Source organism: Cydia pomonella, chromosome 23 (genome assembly GCF_033807575.1).
Source record: "Cydia pomonella isolate Wapato2018A chromosome 23, ilCydPomo1, whole genome shotgun sequence".
NCBI classification, from domain to species: Eukaryota; Metazoa; Arthropoda; class Insecta; order Lepidoptera; family Tortricidae; genus Cydia; species Cydia pomonella.
Genome location: NC_084725.1, coordinates 1,707,006 through 1,733,903, shown reverse-complemented (window position 1 = coordinate 1,733,903; position 26,898 = coordinate 1,707,006). Strand labels below are relative to the sequence as shown.

The window sequence follows — 26,898 nt, the reverse complement described above, 5'->3', positions numbered from 1 at the left end:
AGTCGAATACCTACCCTATTGCGGGTATCTCACCAGTCAACCATAGAGCAAATCTGAAATGTGTCAAGGTGGGTGCAGTGGCAAACAAAACATGTTACCTCCTTTTCTACATAATTAGGCATAGGACGCTGTATTTTTAATTTCATTTTATGAAATCTAAAATCAACAATAATCATTCTTTCACCGGTCTCCCTCATTGAAGTCGGTTTGTTTTTTCTTAAAAATTATTAATGCTATAACAACGATCTCTTAATATATCAGTTTCCGAAATCTTAATTGAACCATTACAGTCGATGAGTAGAAAAGTGCTTAAATACCATAAGATATGTATTAATAGTTAAGCCACTTTAGCTTGCACAAGCAATACAGGTCAACCTTTCCCAGTAGGTACCCGTGAATAAGAGAGCATCGGAAAATCCAATAAAGACTTCAAACAATGCCTTTATCAAATGAAAAACGCATCAACTACGCTTGAAAGCGGTTGAACGACCGCTCCTTTGAAATGCGAACAGCTTTTTATTATTAGCCAATGAGAGCGCGGCTCGCGGGTCGCTGATTGGTCGTAGTTCCATTATCGTCTTGCGGCGGCCCTCCTATTGGTTGAGGGCGGCGACCTTTGCCTTGAACTCTGTTTTAATCAACTCGAGCTGTGCAGATGATGAGTTCTGGAATAAGGTTATTTCAGTATTGTATTCTGGAATAAGGTTATTTCAGTGTTATCTACGATATTTATTGTATTGTTTCTGTTTCATATCACTTAGTTTAACACACGAGTTAACAAATCATACAATAATCTTGAATAGTTATTAAATTATAGAAACGAGACTTAATGGCGTATTGATTTTTAAATTTACCTCCGACGTTTCGAGGACGGCGTTGTCCCCGTGGTCTCGAGGTCTTCAATAATGTGTAAAAATCGTCAAAGAGTAAATCAGTATCATGAATAGTTATTATCAAATTGCCAATATTGCCATCTCATATTGGTCATTTTTCATAATGCACGGGAATCATGTAAAATGACCCATTTATTACTTGGTCCATAACATACAATCATACTAATGGGATCATTGGCCACATCAAGCATGTTATATCCTACACTGTATCAAACATAGCGTACCTAAACCTAGTCCCATGTAACCTAGGCTCCAAGTGGGCTATTGTCCCACAAATAAGCTGCCTATTTTTGTCTATGTGGAGCGTGAAGTCTCGAAATCTGCAGACAATGCCGAGCTCCGCACTGAAATACGCTCTGTTTACACCAAAAAAATAATAAGTATTTTATATAAAATGTTTAAGAACTGTACCCCTAGTATAATTTTAGTCGATAGCGAAACGTGACGTACGCGTTTGCGTTAAGTCTCATTTTGTATGGGTTTTTGAACAGCGCGCCAAGCGGGACGTTTTGGAAAGTCAAAAATCTCATAAAAAATGACACGTAACGCAAACGCGTACGTCACGTTTTCGCTGTCGAAAATATTTACACTAGGGGTACTGTAATATTTAATTTGAAAACAGTTACGTTCTAAAATATGTAATTGACAGTATTCTGTAATCAGCATTAACCTATTGAAGTAACTGGTCTGCTAGTAGATTATGCTGAACCTTTTTAGGGTTCTGTAGTCAACTAGGAAGCGTTTTATGTACAAATACATACAAAAAATCGAATAAGTTCCTCGTGGGTAGGGCTGCCATCCGTCCGGGTTTTCCCGGATTTGTCCTAGTTTGGAGGCCGTCCGGGGGGAGTGTCAAGAAGTGTCCGGGAAAAATCCGGACACTTTTCATGTAAGGAAGCACATTAAAACTACATGTAAAATTAAAGGTCTTGTTTTTTAAAAATATTATATTCAGACTCGTCCGGGGGAAAAATGCGATTTACGCCAAATGTCCGGGTTTTTTTGAATATTTGTCCGGGTTTGGCGAAATTCGAGATGGCAGCCCTACTCGTGGGCACCTTGTATATATAGATACATGGGGGTAGGCGCACTTCACCGACTTCACCTTGAACTGCTAAGTTCCGTTATTAGACAATACGTAGATACGGTATACTTTTTGACGCGTACTCTAATCCGTTACTTTTGATGATAATTATACACTAAAAAGTCATAAACTTAATACTTTGGTTGATGGTTGCAGATTTTTTTCCACGTTATCGATTTTTTGCATAAGAACGTAATTCACGATTATACACAGTTTGTAACAGCGTTTAGGCTTCACCTCGACTTTTATGGATTCCGAAATAACGTAAGCCCTAAAACATGTTACCCTCCAATACCCAATGACCTGTGTAAAGGACCAATAAGTGCCTGTAATCAACCCCTTACGGGTGAACGAGGCATTTTACTTGCGATCATTTTATCCCAATATTGAATGTTAACGCTATTTTTACTGCCTGCGATTTTAGGGTTCCGTACTCAACTAGGGTAGAGCAAACGGAAAAAGACCGCGCAAAAGGCCACCTATGCGATGGACTGACCAAATCAAATCTGCCTTGAAGGGACCCCTGAACGCATTTGCCAGAATGGCCCCCAACCGCGAAAAATGGCGAGAAATCGTACAGCAAGCAACATCTGCGCCTGATGTCAGCAGTTGACCACGACGCTCTGCAAAGAGTAGAGGTACAACGACAAAGAAGAAGACTCAACTAGGACTATAGTTTCGCCTTGTCTGTCTGGCTGTCCGCGGTCTAGCTCCCTAACTGTCAGTGCTAGAAAGTTGTAATTTGCCATCGGTATATAAACTAATTACGCTGATAAAAAGGTAAAAAAAAAAGTGGCAAAGTTTTTTTAGGGTACTTCTACACGTACCGTGGAGTTAATTTTTATTTTCGCTTCAACTCTATAGTGTGGGGTCTCCTTAGATGGGTTTTTCAAAACGAATAGAAGTATTCAAGATATATTGCTAGAAATAAATAAATCTCTTGTTTTTGTGCTTAGTTTGATAGTTAGTCAAGTAAGCAATAACTTACTTAACAATGTTGGAGGGTAGAATAAGTTTTCTGCCAACAAACTGCTATGCAGTTTGGCAGATAAGTGATCATAGCCGATGTAATTTCTCTTTTATAAATAAATTAAAAAAAAAAACTCATTTAATTTAGCTTTAACAATAATATCTTATACCTTTAAACGAGCAATTCTTGTATATATATATATATATATATTTCTGGGATCTCGGAAACGGCTCTAACGATTTCGCTGAAATTTGGTATATGGGGGTTTTTGGGGGTATATACAATCGATCTAGATTTTCGCGTTGCCGGCCACTGTCCGTTTGGTCCAGCGGGTTAAGACGCCGACGGCTAAACGAGTGTTACGGGTTCGAATCTCGCCCGGTGACTAACTTTTGTTTTTTTTTATATGTTCAAGTTTATATATAATTTTTTAATTTTTATTGGTTTAGACAAGTTAAATTCAGTAAAAAAATGTAGTTAAGATTATCACCTATACACCACCATATTACAATAAATAGTTATAACCGAGCAAAGCTCGGTCGCCTAGGTACTATTCCGTTAAAATAAGAACCGCACCATTTCGATACTTCTCTGAGATTCCCACGTGACAGGCTGAGCCTAGTGTGGGGATCAATGTACTGCTGTTCTTGTAATCTTCTTGAAATAAATATATTGTTATTAAGTATTCTATTATTCTTTGACTTTAAAATAGGTGGACACGAAAAAAATAAGAATATGTTAACGGCACCAATCAGCTATCTGGAACCAAAGGAATTCAAAAGGCTACCCATAAGCTCCATCATCCGACACATGGAAATGGTCAAAAAGGCTCTTGAGTAGCTAATGGGTCTTTCCTTAGGGGGCAACTACACAAAAGATCCCTATGGGTCGAAGTGTATCCGCAAGGGCCCCCGGAAATTAGAAGAAGAAGATAACGGCACCAATCATGGGATATTTAAGAGAAAATTTTGCGTATTTTTTATATTTTACCGACACCTGTAAAAAATTTACCACATTACGCTTTATAAGTTGCATGTCCATGTTTTCTATGTATTTAATGAAAGCTACTGCAATTAGTTTCAATATTATTAACCAATTAAAACTGTGATTTTTTGGTCATGGGATATATGGCACCATTCATTTTCAAACTAACAAATGTCAATAAAAAATTAAACTTGAGCAGCTCTGTTTATGGTAAAATGTTGCCAGCGATTAAAAACTGATGATAAATACATGTTTAACAGGATTTTTTTATACCATTTCATTACTGGTGCCAGTTCCAATATAGGGGTGTTTACTAAAACTTCTCGAAAACATTATCGTACTTTTCTCTGGAATTACACAATAATCATCACTTAAAATGTTTTTTTATGCTTAAAGAAACTCACAAAGTATTGAAATCAACCAAATAACCACTGAAAAATATCATTTCTAATAAGATTTTCATTAATAATCACAGTATGGAACGGATCATCGACATTACGATATCTATTTTTATTTATTTATTTAATCTTTATTGCACATAAGAAAACACACTATACAATAGGCGAACTTAATGCCGTAAGGCATTCTCTACCAGTCAACCTTTAGGCAAAGCAGATAAGTTGTAGGCGGTGCAAAAACATGAGGTATAGGTGATACAATTGATACATGTACGAACACAATACATTCATAAGAAATACACAAACATAAACATACATATATATAAATAATCTTGATACAAATACATATACTTACATATACATACATATATATACCTATATATGAAATCAGATGAACTTACAAAGCAGAAACATTAAGATTTTCCAGTACTGCCAGCAAAGTGCTCACTTAAGCATTTTTTAAAAGCAAACCTGTTCGGACACTGTCTAATTTTGACAGGGAGACTATTCCAAAGGCGAGCTGCCTGAGATGTCTACATTGTCTATGATATTGTTGGAACGTCACGTTTGTTTACATGATAAGACACGTAAGGATGAATACACTGTAACTCAAAACCGGGACAAATGGAATACGAGGAGGGAGGCATTTACCCAGTAGGACACAATAGGCTGGCATTAATAATATAATATATCATTTATTAATTTTGTTCCATAATACTCCTATCACGCCACCAACTTCGTTTTTCATGCCAGCGTTGAATAACTTATTACATTACTAGCTTCATGAATGGAAAATAAAGTTTCCGTTCCTGCAGCTTATAATACAGCTTTAGGCTTAACTTCTTGAATAGACGGCAAAGTACGGTTTGCTGGCTTTAATTAGAAATGCCAAGTTTCCTGGAGTGAAGCAGACAGTAGACAGTGCCCAAGTAACAATGCTTTTACTGAACTAAGTACGGGAGACCGGGGCTAAATATTCCCAGGGTAAGGTGTTCCAAGGGTAGGGTACAGACTAATAGAGTACAGAGTGAGTGGCGAAGTCTCTAGATTATATATTAGCGCCACTTGCGCCATCCTACTACCCGGGGTTAACCGGTTAAACTTGTATAAAGAACGCTCGCACCAACTTAGGATTTATATTAAAATTGAAATCGTTTGTAATTCAGAAGGTCTATTATTCCGTAGCTGAATTCTTGGATGTATAGCTCGACGATTGACTACTTTTTACGACTTTCTTTAAATATTAGTTGTATTAATGTAATTATGTTTCATACCTATTTAATTTAATTTAATTTATTTCTTTATTTCAGGCCAATTTGCCCATAGATTGTTAGTTATATACAGACTTACAATACTAGTGTTAGTACATCTTAACCTAGGTCTCACGGCTTCATTTGGGGTCTTGGTACACAGGACGATGAGCTGACACCCAGTGACAAAAAAAATGGACAGTCCCATCTCTCCGCTATATCTACCAGCAAGCTGTTGGTGCTACCCCGCAAGCGATGCATTTGAGAGGCGATTCTTTTTCTCATAATTGCATGACAATCGTCCATTCGTGCTTGCGCAAACATGCCTGAGGCACTGCAAAAGCGTGGTAGCCCCAACAGCATCCTGAAGCCGTTATTGAACTGTACACGCAGAGCACTGTAAGCGCGCTTCGTATAATTGATCCACAGGCTGCACGTGTAGAATGATTGGCAATACGACATAAATAATGTTTTCTTGACCTCCACTGTACAACGCGCAAACCTGCGAATCAACATATTAGCTCTTACTGCCAGTGCCCTGCGTTCCCTTTCAATATCCGCATCGTCCTTTAGGGTCTCTGTAATGACATGTCCCAGGTGTTTAAAACTGGACACTCTGTTTAAGGTAACACCTCCGAGTGTCACCGGCTCAACTATTGGTAGGGTCTTATTACCAGCTCGAAAGATGAGTATCTCACTTTTTTTTATATTATAGATGTGCCTAATAAAATGGTAACACATATATGATGTATGATTAATACAAATAAACGAATATGAATATGAATACCATTGTTATCGGTACAATTTGACACTGGTTTAACGATTTAACCGGTTAACCCCGAGTTAGTGGGATGGTGCAAATAGCACTAAGGGCCATGTCGTCAAGCTCACCATACTTATTAACCTATCGAATGAGCTAATGCTTTTACGGATACTGGAAAGCGATATGTAAATGTACTACATACCTATACGAGGCCTGGACGTTAGTGAGATGACGATATGAGTTGTGCTGGTGTCCGACTTTATTACCTACATGTAACATGAGTTTCACATGATTATCACCTGGTTTCTTGAGCTTAATAGTCGCCTCCAAACCTCCCCTTATAGCGACCCCATTCCTCACACAAAGTTTACCTTAAGTTCATATTAGCCTCACTGGATCACTGTTCACTCTCAGTACTGATAACGTTGGTCACAATCTACAAGAGACACATCATTATTCTAATAACACCATAAGAACATCCTTGACTTGATCTAAAAGCAAATATCACTCCCTGTAGATTTGTTCGCACACAACCTCCTTTTTCCTACCGTCGTTCTCATCTACCCTCTCAACTTCAGGCCAAAAAATCCCAGTAACCTAGAAGCGGTTATTTAACTTAAACGTGACTACTAGCGCCATCTACTCCTTGACGTTGGCAAATACGAGTATTAGCCGGTTCGCAATACGTTCGCGACAGGCCACTTGCACCTCTCACTATTACTAACCCGGGGTTAACGGGTTAAACCTGGAGATACCTTGGAGTATTTAACAACTGGAGACGCCTTGACAATTGATTTTCTGTACAAAACAGTCTACCGATTTTTGCGGGTACGTAACGTACAAATAGCCATGTCAGATAAACGTCAGTCCATACAATGTATATGAATATGACCATTGGCCGAGGATTTCCACAGAGGGGTAAGCTCTTAAAGGTGTCTCCAGTTTTTAAATCCTCCAAGGGAGTTACCGTGGTTACCAGTACAATTTGACACGGGGTTAACGGTTTCAGCGGATTGTACCTAAATTGATTTTTTTTTTTTATTATTATTATTTTTATTTATAAAAGAGAAGTTACATCGGCTATGATCACCTATCTGCCAAACTGCATAGCAGTTTGTTGGCAGAAAACTTATTCTACCCTCCAACATTGTTAAGTAAGTTATTGCTTACTTGATTTATAGCTATAGTTATAGTGCGAGTGCGATTTCTTACAAACAATTGTAATAGCTAAACACTTAGCCTGTATTTGTATAATACACTGATGAATTGTATGATTATTGCACCAACGTCACACACACGAAACATAAACAGCACACACAAAATTTTATTGCAAGATATAAAATTCTACAAATGGCAGACTTAAGGCATTGTCTACCTGTCAACCATGGGGTCAAAAATAAAATTGTAGTCAGTGCAGGATTTTAACCTAACTTTGTATTTTATAACAACCTATTTTCTATTTTCTACCACAGATTTCAAGTCAGCTTAGTCCGCAGACCTAGCACGGTCGCTTAATCCATTAATAATCCCGGTTTTACCGCAATATTTATTACCTACCGCGATAAAAGTTAGATAAATCCTGGATAAGTATGGCCATAATAAGACCATTACAGCAAATTTGTATCAAAAGTGTAACCAGAGTGTAATAGAGTGTAATGTACACGGGATTTCTTAAATATTGCAGTGAAGTGTATCGCACATAAGAGCGATGCACTTTTTTTATTACATTAAGTGCAAAATGTATTATTTTTTTTTTTCAGGGTTGGCAATGGTATACTAGGAAATGAAGATAATTACTGCCAAATGCGTACCTCTAGCAGCAAGCAATATTTTATCAAAATTTTGTGTTGTTTTAAACACGTTGTTTGCTCGATTCATTTCGAGAAACAGTGACGGTGATTGGCACGCCAATTCGCCAAATATTCCAACGCCTGACTTTTTTCTGTGGGGCTATCAAACATTACGTGTCTACGCTAACAAGCTGATAAAATCCAAACGGTTAAAAGCCACCATACAACACAAATTTACTAAGATAACGCTGGAAATGTGCGAAAATATACTGAAAATTGCGATGAAAAGGGCTTACATTTGCCTGCTGTTAGTGGTGGATACTTGTAAATGATGTACCACATGTATTTGCCAACCCTGAATTATATATATATATATATATATATATATATATATATGTATATACTACGTCGGTGGCAAACAAGCATACGGCCCGCCTGATTGTAAGCAGTCTCCGTAGCCTATGTACGCCTGCAACTACAGAGGAGTTATATGCGCGTTGCCGACCCAAACCCCCCTCCCCCTCGTTGAGCTCTGGCAACCTTACTCACCGACAGGAACACAACACTATGAGTAGGGTCTAGTGTTATTTGGCTGCGGTTTTCTGTAAGGTAAAGGTATTTCCCCAGTTGGGCTCTGCTCTAAATCTGGAATGACATCCGCTGTGCTGTGCCCTACCACACAAAGCGAGATGATATTCACAATGCCCATACCTCTCTGTTGGACGTAAGTAGTTTAAGGACGTACCCGGGTCCGGGTTATAACAATACTTAATAATATTTGAACCAAAATATATTCTTATTTGACCACCCTGTATATATTATAGTAGGTAATGCTGATAATATAAAGGGCAAGGAAATAACAAGGACATTTAATCATATGAGACAATCTCGTTGTGTTTCAAATTCGATTTTGTCACATAAACAATGAAATTTTAAATTAAGGCCAAGAATTCAACAGTCAACTTAGGCAAAGTTGTAAAAATTGTAAAATAATTATTTCATTGGCCCATAGACATAATCATAAAACTAAAAATTACGATCGGTAAAGTTGCGATTGTATCAAAAAATATAGTTGAACTAAAATATTCTCACAAAATTACTGAATACCACTAATAAGTAATATTATCGTGCCTCTAAATCCAAATTTATGTGTCATAGACATTATCATTCAAGTCATTACAACGAAAACGCCTTAATAAGGCCATAGAGAAATAAGTAATAAGGCCCGCGTTCCGTGGAGACGGCTTGCGGCACGCAATGTCAGTCAACGTCTTACTTTCGTAAGGAATTGGGTTCCATTTGCATTTTTGTCACTAGGGGATTCGTCGATCTGGTATCGCAGATAACTAAATGGTAACAAGAATATTATCCGTAAGTCGTACGTAACATGACATCTGGCATGATAGCGAGAGTCTAACCAAGATCAATACAATATTTACAATTATATCAATCATACATCAGAGTTTTTGATGCGGGAATAATTTCGTGTATAACTTTGTTTATTGTAAAATAATTACTAAACTATGAATTGAAAATAGGCAGTAAGCTCCAAATGTGCTTATAAATGTTAAAATGGTATCGGTTTTTAGAGTTTTTACCTATTTTTTGGCTAATGTAAATCATTTCCCCACCAAAAACCCTGATGTTGGATTGGGTATCATATAGTGACATGAAAAGTACATAGCAAAGGTTCATGTCGTACCTACGTTCTGCAGTTAAACTTACGAGGATAGGTAAGGTTAAAAAAAAATATTACTTTGCTAATTCGTGAAATAACAACGTGCTAGTGAATCAGTGTCAACCCGTTATAATTACTTGCGTATTTTAATTACTTAGATTTCAATCCCGAATTTGGATTCCACAAAGTGTCTCCTGATACTATTAATTATAGGCATGCTTGAAAGGAATCAAGAAATACAAACATGTTTGTTCTAACTAGGCTACCAACTAAGTTAAAGATGACGTTATGAATTGAATACAAAATCTAAAAACTGTTTGAATGAATATCTCTTTATTTTTCAGCTCTACGCTTTTCCGTAAATATCGGAATACCTAACAACCTCGTTCATATAAAAAACGGCGCAACATTTTTAACAAAGGCCTTATTTTTCCAGTAATTTGTCAAAAACAGTCCCAGCTCCATTGTGCCCTGTTTTCTCACAATGGGCACCCTAGCGAGTGGCTACATATTGGACCAAAGGCGGGACATTGCCGAAAGTGATTTATTTGATTATACTTTAGTTATTGATATTTCTCTTTTGATTCTAAAGGGAATTGGGAAATAAGAATTTTCGTATTTGTTACAAACTTTTATTTAACTTGCCCTATTAGTGTGTATGGGACAAATCTTGCAAGTTAAATTTGATCCACTTTCCGGTTTCCGATGAAGCTGAAAATTGGCATTTATATGTAAGTCGGATGACAATGCAACATTATAGTACCTTGATGGTACTGCTGATGCATCAAATTTCTGCGAAAAGTTGGTTGGCAAATGAAATTCGGCAATACAATTTTCGGCGAAAAGGCAGAGAACCGCGTGGTTGTCTGGTCTGGCGCGCCACAGCGTAGTTTTATAAGGGCTTCTAGCCCCATTTATGGAGATTATGGCTGCAGCAGCTGACATCTGACCAGATTTTATTTAGTGTAACCCAGATTTTTCGACACGCAGTAATTCAGCGCGACAGAGCGGCCTGCATTTTTTATTTTTTTATTTCTCTGATCCTCAAACGTTATAGGAGTCGTTTTAAGCTTTCTCATTCATTGCAGTTCTCGCATTTATACTTTTCGCACTTTTATTGCGGCCTGCATTACATACTGACGCAAATCTTGAAAATCCGGGCAGCAGCAACGATTTTGAATGCAGTCGGCCGACTCGCCACTAATATCACATGTTTCTGCCCGGATTTTTCTTATATAGGCTAGCAATGTCGCACCGATGCTGGTATAGTCTGCATTCGAACGAAAGCTTAAAAGTACTTTGGAAAATAACAAAATAAATTATTGGAGCCGTGCACGCACACGTCACGCAAGCGGTGTGCCGTCTTTCATAAGGATCTGTATATTACAACGCGCACTTTCTAGTTTACGCAGTTCTAGGTTACCCATCCAGTGTGCACGTGCCTTTATCCAATTTCCTTTTATTTATTGTAAAAACTTCACTCACCAACTTCTAGATCATAATCAGATCAATAGAACTTATCCAATATTACACATAATTCACATCACTATGTAAAAAGTTAACACAGTTCAAAACCGAACTTATGACTGTGAATTAAAGACCAATAATATAAGTAAGTAAGTATTATAAGTTAACGGCGATATGACAGCAAGGCAGATTAAAGACACTCGAAAACCTTCCTTGTTACTCTGAGTTAAAGTCCAATATAATATAAGTTGACGGCAATATCAGAGCGGGCTAGAATGTGGCAAGATTCGACACAATCAAAAAGCTACCTAGTGACTCGGTTTTAAAGTCCAATATTAGTTGACGGCGATATAAGAGTCGGCCAGAAAGTTGCCAGATTTAAAGTGCTGCCAGGCATATGCGGAGTTATCGATTCGATTCTGATGCCAAATGTATCGACTCGGAATTGGATTTACTTACCTAATACCTTTTAGTTTAGTTATTTTAACCGACGTCCAAAATAGGATTAGGAGCAGTATAATTCTAGTTAAGGTTTGTTCTTTAATTAAGGTTCCAAGGGGGGCTGGGGGGGGGGGAAGCCGAACGTCACCAAATATCACGTGGGGTCTCCGCAAATATCACGTATTTTTTTTATTCGTATAAAGATACAAGCAAATCTCGTCCTTATGGCAAGCGACAAAGTGGGACTTTTTGCATGGAAACGACACATTTAAGAATCCTACCGAAAACCGTAAAAAACACAGGTGTAGGTCGTGAGACCAACATACACAATTACTATTTAAACAGCAAATAACATTCATTATTATGTATTTAGCATTCGCACTGCGGTCAACTATCAACCGAAACAAAAAGTTTGAAAAACCCAACAACTCCGTACCCACTTACGACTTTTATATTTAGTCGTATTATACAGTTTCAACTGAAACGTACTAAAAGTATATGGAATTTATAGGTTTTTACGACCTTTTTCTACTGAGATAGTTACGCTAGGCTAACGGCACGGCAGTGCTGCACTAGTAAACTTCTAACTTTAGAAAGGTCATATGTTAATATGAGCTTCGTATAAACATACAACAATTGTAGTGTTACTGTTGTTATAGTCTAAAGGTCGTATGTAAGTATGGCACTGAAATGGAGATACGATATTTTAGTTTTGATGCTAGTAGAGGTCGTTAATCCTATCAGCTGTAGAGTTAAAATTTTCCAAGACTTTAAAGTTTATAGGTATAAAGTTTCGAAGCTTTTAAGATGTTGTTGCAATATACAATATTGCAACAACAAACTTTCAATCCCCTTTTAACCATTTTAAAGGATGAATGGTGTTTGACGATCCTTTTGTGAAATTCTTATTATTAAGTTTACCATATCTATAATAATTCAATATTTTTTTGCGTAAATTAGCACATTATGTAACTATGTCGAAAATGTACTGTAAAACGTTGTAGGATACATGTGCGAATAGGTAATTCGTAACGAGTGGCGATAAATTAAAAAACGACCGAAGGGAGTATTTTAAATCGATAAATATCCTATTGATCGCACTTGTATCGTAAATAACTATAAAGTTACAATATTTTTTTGACAGCTTTAATGCGTCTAGTACAAGTTACTGTCGGCGGAAATGGTCTGGCCTGGCAATGTTGATTATCAATTTTTAACAATATTTTCTAATACAAAAGCGCTGGTGGCCTAGCGGTAAGAGCGTGCGACTTGCAATCCGAAGGTCGCGGGCTCAATCCCCGGCTCGTACCAATGAGTTTTTCGGAACTTATGTACGAAATGTTATTTGATATTTACCAGTCGCGAAAACATCGTGAGGAAACCGGACTAATCCCAACAAGGCCTAGTTTTACCCTCTGGGTTGGAAGGTCAGATGGCAGTCGCTTTCGTAAAAACTAGTGCCTACGCCAAATCTTGGGATTAGTTGTCAAAGCGGACCCCAGGCTCTCTTGAGCCGTGGCAATATGCCGGGACAACGCTAGGAAGAAAAAAAAATACATTAAAATCAGCCATGAGAATTTAAGAAAAGTTAGTACTATTTTTACCTACCTTTAGCACATTGTACTGGACAAATGGCCGTCGCGCCAATATAGCAAGTATGCAGACATTAAAAGTACAGACGCCATCAGATATATCGGATGGACCATGATGTACAAAAATATCTGAACACGGACTACAACGCCTTGACAATAGCGGCGTGTTCCGATATTTGTGAGCGCCTGGGCCGCTCCAATATATCTGATGGCGACTGTACATACTAACACTACTTTTTTTTTATACTACGTCGGTGGCAAACAAGCATACGGCCCGCCTGATGGTAAGCAGTCTCCGTAGCCTCTATGTACGCCTGCAACTCCAGAGGAGTTACATGCGCGTTGCCGACCCTAAACCCGCGCCCCCCTCGTTGAGCTCTGGCAACCTTACTCACCGACAGGAACACAACACTATGAGTAGGGTCTAGTGTTATTTGGCTGCGGTTTTCTGTAAGGTGGAGGTACTTCCCCAGTTGGGCTCTGCTCTAGATCTGGAATGACATCCACTGGCTGTGCCCTACCACACAAAGCGAGATGAAATTCACAATGCCCATACCTCTCTTTTGGACGTAGTTTAAGGACGTACCCGGGTCCATCGGGTCCGGGTACATTGTACCATACATTTTATGAGAAATAAGTAAGATCTCGCGGCTCTGGGATCTTGCTCTACAACACTGATTAATAATAATATGGACTTCATGTCCTTGCGTGAAAATACCACACAATCCCGACGACCTACACATAAACTCATAATGAACCTTCTCATTAATACTTAATATTTATCACGCGATAAACCTCAACGACGTGTGTTGGGGTTTCAACTATTAACGCCGACAGCTCACATGTGTTAATAGTTAATATCCGGCTGAGGATGTTATCCGGCCTGGCTATGCCTACTGTTTTTAGGGTTCCGTACCTCTAAAGGAAAAAAAGCGGCCAAGTGCGAGTGGGACTCGCCCATGACGGGTTCCGTACCATTTATGACGTATTAAAAAAAAACTACTTACTAGATCTCGTTCAAACTAATCGACGAAGTTTGCATAAATAAATAAAATCTTTATTGCTTTAAACCTTACATTACAATTCATATTGTAAAATTTTGTAGGTAAGACAGGTGTATAAGGTTTGTAACACATTTAGGTAGTGGGGTTGAGCCTCTGCCTCCCGAACTAGGTCTAAGCCTGTGACTCGGGAGTCAGCGATTCCTCCTTGATTTGGTAACAATGGTATCAGCAATAGAAATCCGTAGACTGGAAAAAAGGTAAATGACAAAGATTGTAACTAATTAAAGCCAACTAATGCAGATATGTGTAAGTATGTGTGTAAGTCGTGGTGGTGTGGATCAGGTATGTGCATGGTAATGTATATCATATATTTTTTTTAGTTTTATCATTCTGTTATTTTAGAAGTTACAGGGAGGGGACACACATTTTACTACTTTGAAAGTGTCTCTCGTGTTTTTGTGTGAAAATCTTAATGCGGTTCATAGAATACATCTACTTACAAAGTTTGAATAGTATAGTTCTTATAGTTTCGGAATAAAGTGGCTGTGACATAAACGGACAGACAGACGGACATGACGAATCTATAAGGTTTCCGTTTTTTGCCATTTGGCTACGGAACCCTACGGAACACTTGGTTGCCCGTCCGCCCGTCCGTCGGTCTGTCAAGATCCTTTATCTCAAGAACGCGTGAAGGTATCGAGTTGAAATTAAAACCATATACTCAGATCTATATTCCCTTGAAGCTGTGAAAAAATTAAAGCTTCTAAATTGACATAAAATAACGGCATAAACGGCTGTATCTTGCAGTTTATGGTGCAAAAAACGTATATTTCGACACCCTCAAGGAAATCATAATTTATAGGGTACTTCCCGTTGATCTATAACTATGAAATTTGGCAAATAATGTCATCTTACACTATACATGCAGGGAAAAATCTGTAAACTATAAATTTGTAAAAAATAAGTTAAAGGATATCGTCGATTGTGTATACACACCTTAGCCCAGAACAAACTGGAGCGTTTTGGATTAAACCGAACGTTTTATTAATCGTCAGAATCTCTATAAGTATTACGATGATAAAAACAGAATCACGAAATAAAACAGGAATGTAGAGATATTATTATTATTTTTTTTGTTATTATTTATATTAGATAAGCATCAGTCCTGATTGTCATATAGATTTAAGAGCATGTAAGATGTATTATCTGTTGGTAATCCTAAAAAAAAAATAAAAAAAATAAAAAAAATAATATCCTACAGTGAAATATGAATTAGGAAAGAAAAACTTTTAACGTTTTGTTTATACCACGACGGTGGCAAACAAGCATACGGCCCGCCTGATGGTAAGCAGTCTCCGTAGCCTCAATGCCTGCAACTCAAGAGGAGTTACATGCGCGTTGCCGGCAGCCGGTTGCCTTACTCACCGGCAGGAACACACCACTATGAGCAGGGTCTAGTGTTATTTTGCTGCGGTTTTCTGTAAGGTGGAGGTACTGCCCCAATTGGGCTTTGCTCTAGATCTAGAATGACATCCGCTGCGCTGTGCCCTACCACACAAAGCGAGATGACATTCACAGTGCCCATACCTCTCTTTTAGACGTTTAAGGACATACCCGGGTCCGGGTCGGGTGAATATACTCTAAGTGCTTCATGAGAAAAAATAGGCCTTGCCTGTGCCCAACCATGGGATATGATACTGAAATAGATTGTTCCATATAGATCTTATATCTTAATCCTTAAAATTCTACTCTGTACGTTGTATGAAACCTGCGACGAACATAACTAGCTGCCAACTATATTTTTTCTTAGATAATGGTTTCTTAGAAACCACATAGCACAACGCAAACCAAATGCCAGCCGCTACATAAACCCAAACACGTGTAGCTGGGCAATAAACACACAAAAAAGACATTAAAACTATCTACTTTTCCGTGTACGCCTATAATAATCCCGAATATAGCCACCATTATTCACATAACCTTTTACACTCGCCTAGCTCCCCTCTAGTGTTGTTTGACCTAAATAATCTTGAAATGATATCTAAATTGTGGTCAGAATTATACTGGCCGTCTATAAAACTGGCCAGTAAGTTTGGTGAACGTGCGTACGCCCTAGACTGTGGTATTGATCCCACCACCGACCACCACTCCCACAGCGGTTTCCACAGTCGGCCGGCGCCACGCAGCCACACCACTCGAAAATTAAAAACAAAACAACCAACTTCGCGCGCGTTCCATTTTCAAACGCATTTTTTAATTTGTTTCTTTTTAAAAGCCAGTGATGTTCGGATTCCAATTCCTTTTGACAGTTGCGTGTGCAAAGAAGTGTTTATAGCGTGTGCGATTATTACTCAATTTAAAACGTGAATGTAACACCTTAATTGCAACGTATGAGTCACGATACGACCCAATTTACCTAGTTAGTGCTAAATTGGACTGAAAGCGGCCAAATTCCAGTGTCAATTGAATATTTTCAACATATCCTTGCATGCAAAGGAAGATATCAACTATCTGATGCAAATTATCTCGGTTATCGCGTCCCCTCGCTCTACTAAGCCACTCGACCGTCAGTTTATCGCTATCAGCTGATGCAGTCAGTAAAAGCGGTTAAGAAAACTAATTTCTTAGAAAAACAATAGAGATTTACATAGTGTCTGCTCACGGCACATAGCAGTGAGTCAGTCGTCTTCACGAGCTGCGGACGCTGGTAATTACGATTACCTATTTTTTTGCGGTTTTCCAAAATCGAACGCGTCTTCCGAGTTACGGTTTAAGACGCGGTGACGAAACGAATTCTTTTTTCGAATATCGATTTAGTTTTTTGTGTGTTTCTTGCCTGGTTCAGTGCAGTGATGGTGTCGTGATTGGGGCGTTTTTGCTGTCTTTCTTATAATGGAAAGAAGCGTATTGGCGGACACGAGGCACGTTTCATGGGCTTCCGAAGTGAGTATTATTACGAAATTTAAATGTAAACTTTAATTAAATTAAGAATTAACCCTTACTGCTTAAGTAGTGTCATAATGACAATCGCTAACGTCTACGTAACTTATGTTCTATGCATCTCGCTCCTACTAGCATATTAGAAAGTAAGTTTCGCACACGCTAGCGAATATGTCAAACTGGTGGTAGCCGTAGCAACTTACCTTTTTATTTTATAAACAACCATCAATATAAACGACCATTTATTTTAATCCAACGACTTGTCAAACATTGTCATCTTATAATTTGCAGTAGGTATTCTGAATCAGGGCGGATTTAGGGGCAAAATATCCATGAAAAATGTAAGGTTTCTTGCCTAAACATTGGGTTCAAGCTCCTCGTAAACCAAAATTGAATCCATCACTGTTCTGAGGCCCTTAATCGTATATCGACAAACGCTAACCGAATTGAAAAAATGTATCAAAATGACAGATGCTACGAAAAGGCACGTTTTATCGACTATTTTCATACATTATTTGAGTTTCACTTGGCGTTATCTATCGACGATTATCATGTTGGCTAGGCCCACAGATGATTAGTAGCTACATCGCAAGGTAACATTGGGATTAGTCGACTCAGAAATGTAAGTTAATAGATCATGTCACAATTCTTTTTTTATATATATATACACTACGTCGTTGGCACACAAGCATACGGCCCGTTTGATGGTAAGCAGTCTCCGTAGCCTATTAACGCCTGCAACTCCAGAGGACTTACATGCGCGTTGCCGACCCTAACACTCCGCACCCTCGTTGTGCTCTGGCAACCTTACTCACCGGCAGGAACACAACACTATGAGCAGAGTCTAGTGTTACTTGGCTATGATTTTCTGTAAGGGTACTTCCCCAGTTGGGCTCAGCTCTAGATCTGGAATGACATTCTCTGTGCTGTGCACTACCACACAAAGCGAGATGAGCTAAGCTCAGTGTCCTAGATATTATGTACTTATATAGGTTTTTTTGAACTAATTAAATTTTGGCATCTTCCTGATGATCTCAGTCCGTCAATCACATCCTTATCAGTTTCAAAATCTAGGCTATTGTTCCACGCCTAGATACATACCAATACCTAGTTCGTATATTGAAGTTCGTCGCCCTTTGACCTTCCCCCCTAGGTTACCAGTATCGTTATACTCTCCCGCCCGCCCCGAGCCCGATTAGAAGAATGAGATACGATAATGATAAGTTCTGGTTTAGATAAGTTCTCATTTAGGTATCGTTTATATGTCGTATAATTAATTTATTTATTTATTTAATCTTTATTGCACAAAAGTAAACAATCTTATAGTACAAAAGGCGGACTTAATGCCACGAGGCATTCTCTACCAGTATAATTGACAGAAGCAGCTCGATTCAGGCAACCAATGTCACTTTGACGTTAAAAATATCATAGATAGATCTTATTGGGATCACAGCGGAGTCGAAATTAACGTCAATTTTGACATGTCGTTTAGTTATCGATCTTTTAAAGATCTTTCCAAGATCTTAATGGTGTCTTTTTTTTTAATACTACATCGGTGGCAAACAAGCATACGGCCCACCTGATGGTAAGCAGTCTCCGTAGCCTATGTACGCCTGCAACTCCAGAGGAGTTCCAGGCGCGTTGCTGACACTACACCCCCCCTCCCCCCTCGTCGAGCTCAGGCAATAAGGTGGAGGGGCTTCCCCAGTTGGGCTCTGCTCTAGATCTGGAATGACATCCACTGGCAAGTGGCAATTATTCTTCGAATCGGGCCGTAAGTGTGGACTTTGTTTTAATTATGAGTGACAATAATGGCCTTATCTCAATAAAGTATCTCAGCAGATAAAAATGTAGACATAAACGCGCGACTCCCCCCCCCCCCCGCGCCCCGCGCCCGTTTAGTCTTTTCTATGGAAGCGTGGCAGCACGTGATTGGTCATTTTTTTATAATCAGTGATCGGAACTATGGGAGTAAAACGTATCAAGCGGACGTAAAAAGAGTGTTTATAGCCTTAAAAATATTCGAATATCTATGAATGTAAATATTTTTATGGCTGTAAGTACTATACTATTCCTATCCCTATGGACATGAATATTTTTAGGGCTGTATGCACTATTTTATGTCCGCTTAACAAGTTTTGTTAAAGTTTTACTCCCATAGTTCCGATCACTGTTTATAATTTACTACAGCGTATCGAAATGAATATTATACTTGAGTCTCCCAGTAGGGAGCCTATACATGAAAAGTACGCAATTATAGTTCTATATACGAAATCTTAATTCAAACGAAGCGCTGGTGGCCTAGCGGTAAGAGCGTGCGACTTGCAATCCGGAGGTCGCGGGTTCAAACCCCGGCTCGTACCAATGAGTTTTTCGGAACTTATGTACGAAATATCATTTGATATTTACCAGCCGCTTTTCGGTGAAGGAAAACATCGTGAGGAAACCGGACTAATCCCAACAAGGCCTAGTTTACCCTCTGGGTTGGAAGGGCAGATGGCAGTCGCTTTCGTAAACATTAGTGCCTACGCCAAATCTTGGGATTAGTTGTCAAGCGGACCCCAGGCTCCCATGAGCCGTGGCAAAATGCCGGGACAACGCGAGGAAGAAGAAGATACGAAATCTTAATACAACCATTACAGTCGACGAGTAGAAAAAAGACATTGGCTAAGAAAGGCAATCCATTACTAAGTTATGGTTATGACAGTGTTATCTCTCAATATTGGATATTGACAAGTGATAGCTTTATCAGATTGGAACGATAAAGTTATCCCAGTAAATAGGTTTTCTCTATTTATCTTAGAGAGAAGATAAATACTTCGGTAGTTTGTGGAAAAATAACTAATTAAGAGTCTAACGAAGTTAGTTGCTACCATACAATAGACTCTCATTACAAAACGATATTTTGAAATAACATGATGTTTGACATGAGAGCGGTGGTGGCCGAGTGGATATGACGTTCGACTTTCAATCCGGAGGTCGCGGGTTCAAATCCTGGCTCGTACCAATGAGTTTTTCGGAACTTATGTACGAAATATCATTTGATATTTACCACCAGCTTTTCGGTGAAGGAAAACATCGTGAGGAAACCTGCATACATCTGCGAAAGAAATTCAAAGGTGTATGTGAAGTCCCCAATCCGCATTGGGCTAGCGTGGGGACTATAGCCCGAGCCCTCTCGCACATGAGAGGAGGCCTGTGCCCAGCAGTGGGACGTATATAGGCTGAATTATTATTATTATTATTATATTGACATGAGCACTTAAGTAACATACAGTGTGTATTTTTGATATAACCGTTATCTTAAACTAGACGCAGGTTTTAGTGCTATAACAAAATTCTGAAAGTTTTTTTGAAGTGAAAACTTCTTTAGCGGCGCTGTGCACTTTTTGTGAGTTGTGATGGGGAAAGACTGTTAAACTCGCGATAGGTCACGTGACCGACAGATTCGTCAGATTGAAAATTCGTAAAGACGGACATGTGACCTGTACCCCTAGTGTAACTTTGATCGACATCATAACGTGACGAACGCGTTTGCGTTAAGTCTCATTTTGTATAGGATTTTGAGGTTCCAAAACGTCCCGCTTGGCGCGCTCTTTCGAAATCCAATACAAAATGAGACTAAACGCAAACGCGTACGTCACGTTTGGAAATCGAATTTAGTTACACTAGGGGTACTGATCGAAAAACTGTTACAATGTCATTGAAGCCAGTAGACCGCCGGCGCGGCGTAGGAGAGGAAGTATCCCCCTCTCTTTCTACCGCGCGGCGAAAATGTATGCCTGCGCCTGCTGTTTCGTTTAGGCGGCGCAGGGCGCTTGCAGTGAATATTGTATTTTACCACATAAATAATAGTACTTTTATACTGATAATTAAAGCAATTCATTCAAAATTATTCCCTAACCATTTCAAAATATCAAAAATGCACAACGGTAACATTGAAATTTTCACTTCTGCCGACACTCCCGGAGTGCAACCCGTTTTTTTTTTTTATTTAGTCTTGACTTCCAGTGCTCAATTAATTTTTGAAATGTTTCCGAGAAGCAATGTATTTCGTACATCATGGTCATTTGTGACAGTTGTGACGGCGCGTCATTAAATGCGACGTTTTGAGTTAAAACAAAGTATATAGTGGTACATTGCTTGCGGAATTATTTTATATAGAAAAAAAAACACGTAAATGTTTTATAAAACCTATAAAAGTGTATTCATCACACTATTTTGACTCTTGGAGACTCTATACATCTCTAAGGACAATTTGATCAAAATCATTTAGATCTGACATTTAGAGATATTTACGCCTCTAAATAAATTTAGATTTTTTTGTATCTATGTTTTATTATTATTATTAATTTAGTTTTTTTTGTAATCCGACATTAAGAGACTTTATTTGTATTTATTTATTTAAACTTTATTGCACACATAAAGAAAAATGTACAAATGGCGAACTTAATGCCAAAAGGCATTCTCTACCAGTCAACCATTGGGTCAAACAGAGACATTTGTGTATGTTGGTGCAGGAAAAATTAATAAGAAATAATTAGGAAAAAATAAAACGTGAAGTCAAAAAATATTAAAACTAGTAGCTCTGTGAGCTGTAGACCTCGCGAGCATAGCTGATGGCTCCTCTACACGATGGCCCAGCGTAGGCAAGTCCTAGGGGCGCATTTATGCGTTAGAGCAGCGGTTCCTAACTTGGGGGTAATTACCCCCGTAGTGGTAAATCTGGTCTTTTACGGAGGTAATAAGCTCAATTAAATATAACAGAAATTAGACCTGTAAGAAAGAATATTGATATTTATTGGGAGTAGGGGTAAAATCGGGTTCCCTAGTTAGTCATAGGAGTGGTAGAACTGACAAGGTTAGGAACCACTGCGTTAGAGGGAGCAAGTGATATTGCTATCTCATTTCACCGCATAGCTGTGTCCCTTAGATTGGCCTACGCTGGGCCATCGTGTAGAGGAGCCTTTAAAACTGAATAAATGTATGGCTCCGCTGTTTAGAAGAATTTATAAAAACTAAATTGACAAAAAACATAATTATCGAATAGGATGGTCCAACTTTGTATGTAGAAAAAAGTTGAAAGGATTTTTATAGAACAGTAATCTATGTGCCAAATATGAACTCATTTGCGAATGATTAGGTGGTCGCTATGATTTAGTAATTTGCAATATCCTCATACAAATAAAAAAATGCAAAGTTACCTAAAACAAAAAAAAAAACGATCGCCATTTTTTTAGCATACTTATAAATAATAAATAAAACGAATAAAGAGCCCTTAAAGACATTTCCAAAGCAGAATTATTGATGGGTCAATTTATTTTCATACTATTTTGTATAGCAGTATTGTTTCATTTATAGCGACCTCTAAATAATGTTAATTGCTCTTAATTTTTTATAGATACTTTTTCGTATATCAGAATTTAAAGAGTACGCACGGAAAAGGAATTTTCATTAATTATTAACTAAGAAAATTTTGTAGACACGTAAATTTACTGCCATCTTTGGACACATGATTAAAACTTTTGGAACGTTATGGTGCCATTGCTCGAAACGATGCTGTCAAACATTTGGCCTTTTATCTATTAGATGGCGCCACTTTTAGGTCTTTAACAATTTTATCATATATTAGTAAACGAATAAGGATCAAAAAGATCATCAAGGAAAGGAAAGTCAAATGGCTTTCTACAATTTTTATCATGTGTCGAAAGATATAGCAGCAATTTTACTGTAGCATCAAAATTTTGTTTGACGGTCCAACTCCATTTCAAATTCTCTTTGCCAACGCCTACAAAATGGAAAGGAAAGAGAAAATACTCCCTTTCCCGTTTCCAAACGCCCACAGTTAGTCGGTCATCCCCTGAATGGTAAAAGTAGAACCACCTCCATCTTCGTCGTCAGAAGAAGGGCCATCAGAGCTTCACTCTGTAGTGTTTTATCTCTATAGGATTTGACAATTTAATCCGCTAAAACATCATTTTGCTACATCGAATACCTTGACTAAAATATCAACAGAAGATTTATAATAAATCTTCGGAACACTGTGTTCCTGCATATTTGTGGCCTGAATTTTTGTAGACAAGATTATAGCAAGCATCGCTGGCTCTTAGTAATCTATATGCACCAAAATTTTCTAAAAGAATGCCACGAACCGTACCGAAACTTTCTGCGGCGACTGCACGCAGGAAATATGTTAGAAAACCGTTTCCCTCTTTGAGCTATGATATATAATTTTCTTTTATTAAAGCAATAAAACATACATTTACGTTTAAACTTCTAGTCCTAATATAATATCAATATTCAAATCTACAACTACGTCTCTATAGCAAAGCCAAAGTTGATAAATTAATCTTAATGCAAAAACTGCTCAGATTTTTTTTTAAAGAACCCGTTTTCGCCTGGGCAACTGTCTGTGTCCTTGAACTTTAACGGCTGTAAAAAAAAGTTCAGACAATAAAACTGAAACGAATAAGCTTTGCTCGCGCTTCGTGCTCGCTTGATCAACAATACGAAATTTAAATACAAAAAAATACAAAATGTTACAATTCAGGGAATAGATCCAGGGTCCTCTTCTCTCTCCCTCTTACAAAGCTTAGTCAATAAAAAATAGGAAATTAAAGTGCAAAAAAAAAACAAAAAAGATTTCATTGTTCGGGATTTGAGCCCGGAACCTCATGATTGTAAAACTAGTGTATTCCAATTGCGCCACGAATGGATATATGTGACACGGTGAAATTAGGCTACATATTCTCGAGTAAAACCTAAATATCTAAATACCCCCTAAACCAGCGTTCTAAAATATCTGAATTTTTCGCAAATCACTCTGTAACCATGTCTCACAAGGAGGAAACTCTTATGATATCGATACGGCTATTTGTTTAGGCGCGACGTACCATGACTCCGCCATTTTGAAAAAATTCCAAAAACTGGATCGACAAAAAAATTCTATTTGATCATAGAATATGGTCACAAAATTTCACGCGAATCGGTTGAGAATTGCGACCTGTAGAGGAGAACATCCGGACATACGAAAGCAGATTGCGCGAGTCAAAACGTAGACCTACGCTACGCTTCGGTCAAAAATACTACTTACCTAGTTCAGTCAGTAATTTCATGTAATATACTTATATTTTATCAATAATCAAGTGTAATATACTTATATTTTATCAATAAAAGATTGATTGATTGATTGAATGAACATACCTGCCTGTCAAAATCGTTTACAAAACTACAGCAGCCACGACAAATTGCAACACGCACTTCGCAAAAAGTGCATAACACAATTGCAATCCGTTACGCCGCAACTACCTAATGAGATCTCAAGGCCGTTAGCCAGCAAGACAAATCTATGACAAATTTTTTGATGAAATTAAGTAAGTAAATAGGTACCTTTAAAGCGTCAATTTCTGACATGAAATAAAGGTAACGTTCGGATTTCGAGCGCTCGAGCGTTATATTGCTACAGTAGCTATTAGCAGAGAGAATTTCAAATAGAGGTGTATTGTCAAAGAAAACTTTATAGTCAACTAAATTTACTGCCATCTTTCGACGCATGATTAAAACTTATACAACGCCATTTGACTTTGATCCTTATTCTTTCACTGATATGTGTTAGATTTGTTAAATATCAAGAAATGGCGCCATCTTACCGGGGACTACCGAAAGGTTATGGCGCCATCGCTCGAAACGATGTCGCCATACCTTTGGACTTTGATCTATTAGATAGCGCCACTTTTTGATATTTAACAATTTTAACTCATATTAGTAAAATAATAAGGATCAAAGTCAAATGGCGTTCTTAAAGTTTTAATCATGCGTCGAAAGATGGCAGGAATTTACTGTGGCTACAAAGTTTCCTTTGACAATACACCTCTATTTCAATTTTTTTTCCAAAAAAAAAATTGGCCAGCCGGATTTGGTGGGTTTGGCCGGATACCGGATATCCGGCCGTTGGGTCCGCCGAATATTCGGTATCCGGCCGCCGAATATCCGGCTAAAAGTTTATCAAAAATTAATTTAATTAGATCGCGCGATTGCTCAAAGTTCTGTGCAGGTTGTAACTTGTTTAAAGATAAGTGAACTAAATTTAATTAATAAACAAATATTATAGAACATTATTACACAAATAACCAAAAATTAATTAAATTAATATATATATTATTATATATTTTTTTATTAATTAATTAAATTGCCGAAAACATGGCTGCCGCAAATGTCAAAAACAATGTTAATGGACTTAGTTTCGGTCATATATATAAATAACTTATCGATTCAGTGTATTCAGTAGGTGTAATTAATTGTGACGCTTTCGAATACAACCACTCTTATGCGCCATTTGCACCATCCCGCTAACCTGGGTTTAACCAGTTAATCCGTTAAGCGTTGACCCACTGTCAAATTGTATTGGTAACCATGGTAACTCCAGGTTTAACCGATTAACCCCGGGTAGGATAGTGCAAGTAACGCTTAGAAGTAATAGCAAGCCAATTGAGCAATTAGAACTGTAATTATGTAAAACCAAAGAAATTCGGGTCACTCAGAATTGGGTAAATTATCGATTACAGTGTGGCAACACTGGGCACACGTGCTACCGTGTCTTGGAGGCCAATTCAAAGTTTCATTGTAACATCTAAATGATGTCAATAGCTCGTACGTCTCGCTCGCTCCTATACAAGTAAAGACAAGTACGAGCGAAATGCACGCGCGACTGTCATTTAGATGTGACAATTTAAGTTTGAATTGGCCTCTCGGTTTGATATGTAGGAACTGTAGCAAGTGATATAAATTAATATTGGTTTTTAATTGCTAGAGACGTTTATCGTGCACGAGTTACTAATCGTTAATAAAAAATAATTCTAGATTTGCTACATTCTCTTTACTATTTTCTTGTGTTGAAGTGAGCAATAAAGAGTAGGGACATGGGCCCGATTCAGGTCTAACAATTTGGTATGGCTTTTAACTGTTACGACCTTGAAGATCGCTCACGCTAATTGCTGCATGCGAGATGAAATGAAACTGCCTGGTCATGACATTGCGCGACTTGCGACAGCAACGGCGATGAGTGACAAGCGATCAAAACAAAAACAATGCGAAGAAAGAAGCACCACGAACCACCGCTCCCGGTGAATTTTCGCGCGAATTTACTAGCGACTGGCGACGGCGATGAGCGACGCGATGGATGACGAGAACAAACGGCCGGATTCGAAGAATGATTAAGACACGTTTAAGATCTTGGAAAGATCTTTAAAAGATCGATAACTACACGACTTGTCAAAATTGACATTGATTTCGATTCCGCTGTGATCCCAACATTTTTTTTTAGATGATTCGAGCGCAATTATTTACAAAAGTCGATTAATAACAGACATGTATATCTTATGTAGTTTTGTTTTTACAAGCTTTTATTTAACTTGCCCTGTTAGTACTTAGTATGTATGGAACAAAACTTGTAAGTTAAATTTGACTCACTTCCCGGTTTCCGATGAAGCTGAAAATTTGAATACACATGTAAGTCGGATGACAATGCAATATTATGGTACCATCAAGCTGATCTGATGATGGAGACAGGAGGTAGCCATAGGAACTCTGTGATAAAACAACGCAATCTAATTATGTTTAGGGTTTTTAGAATTGTCTCGATGAGT

General features: G+C 38.1%; 1 protein-coding gene across 6 annotated transcripts in view; it reads left to right on the top strand.

Annotated features, from left to right (window-relative positions):
* Window positions 1–26,898, top strand: part of LOC133530810 (uncharacterized) — a 116,790-nt gene that overhangs the window by 25,841 nt on the left and 64,051 nt on the right. The window contains exon 1 of one of the 6 annotated variants that reach the window (XM_061868875.1): window positions 16,012–17,257. The exons of the other annotated variants lie outside the window; for them this stretch is intronic. Within the exon in view, the coding sequence (XP_061724859.1) occupies window positions 17,207–17,257 (51 nt within the window). The 5' untranslated portion in view covers window positions 16,012–17,206. Of the gene's footprint in view, window positions 1–16,011; window positions 17,258–26,898 lie in introns of those variants that run through there. 6 annotated transcript variants of the gene reach the window in all.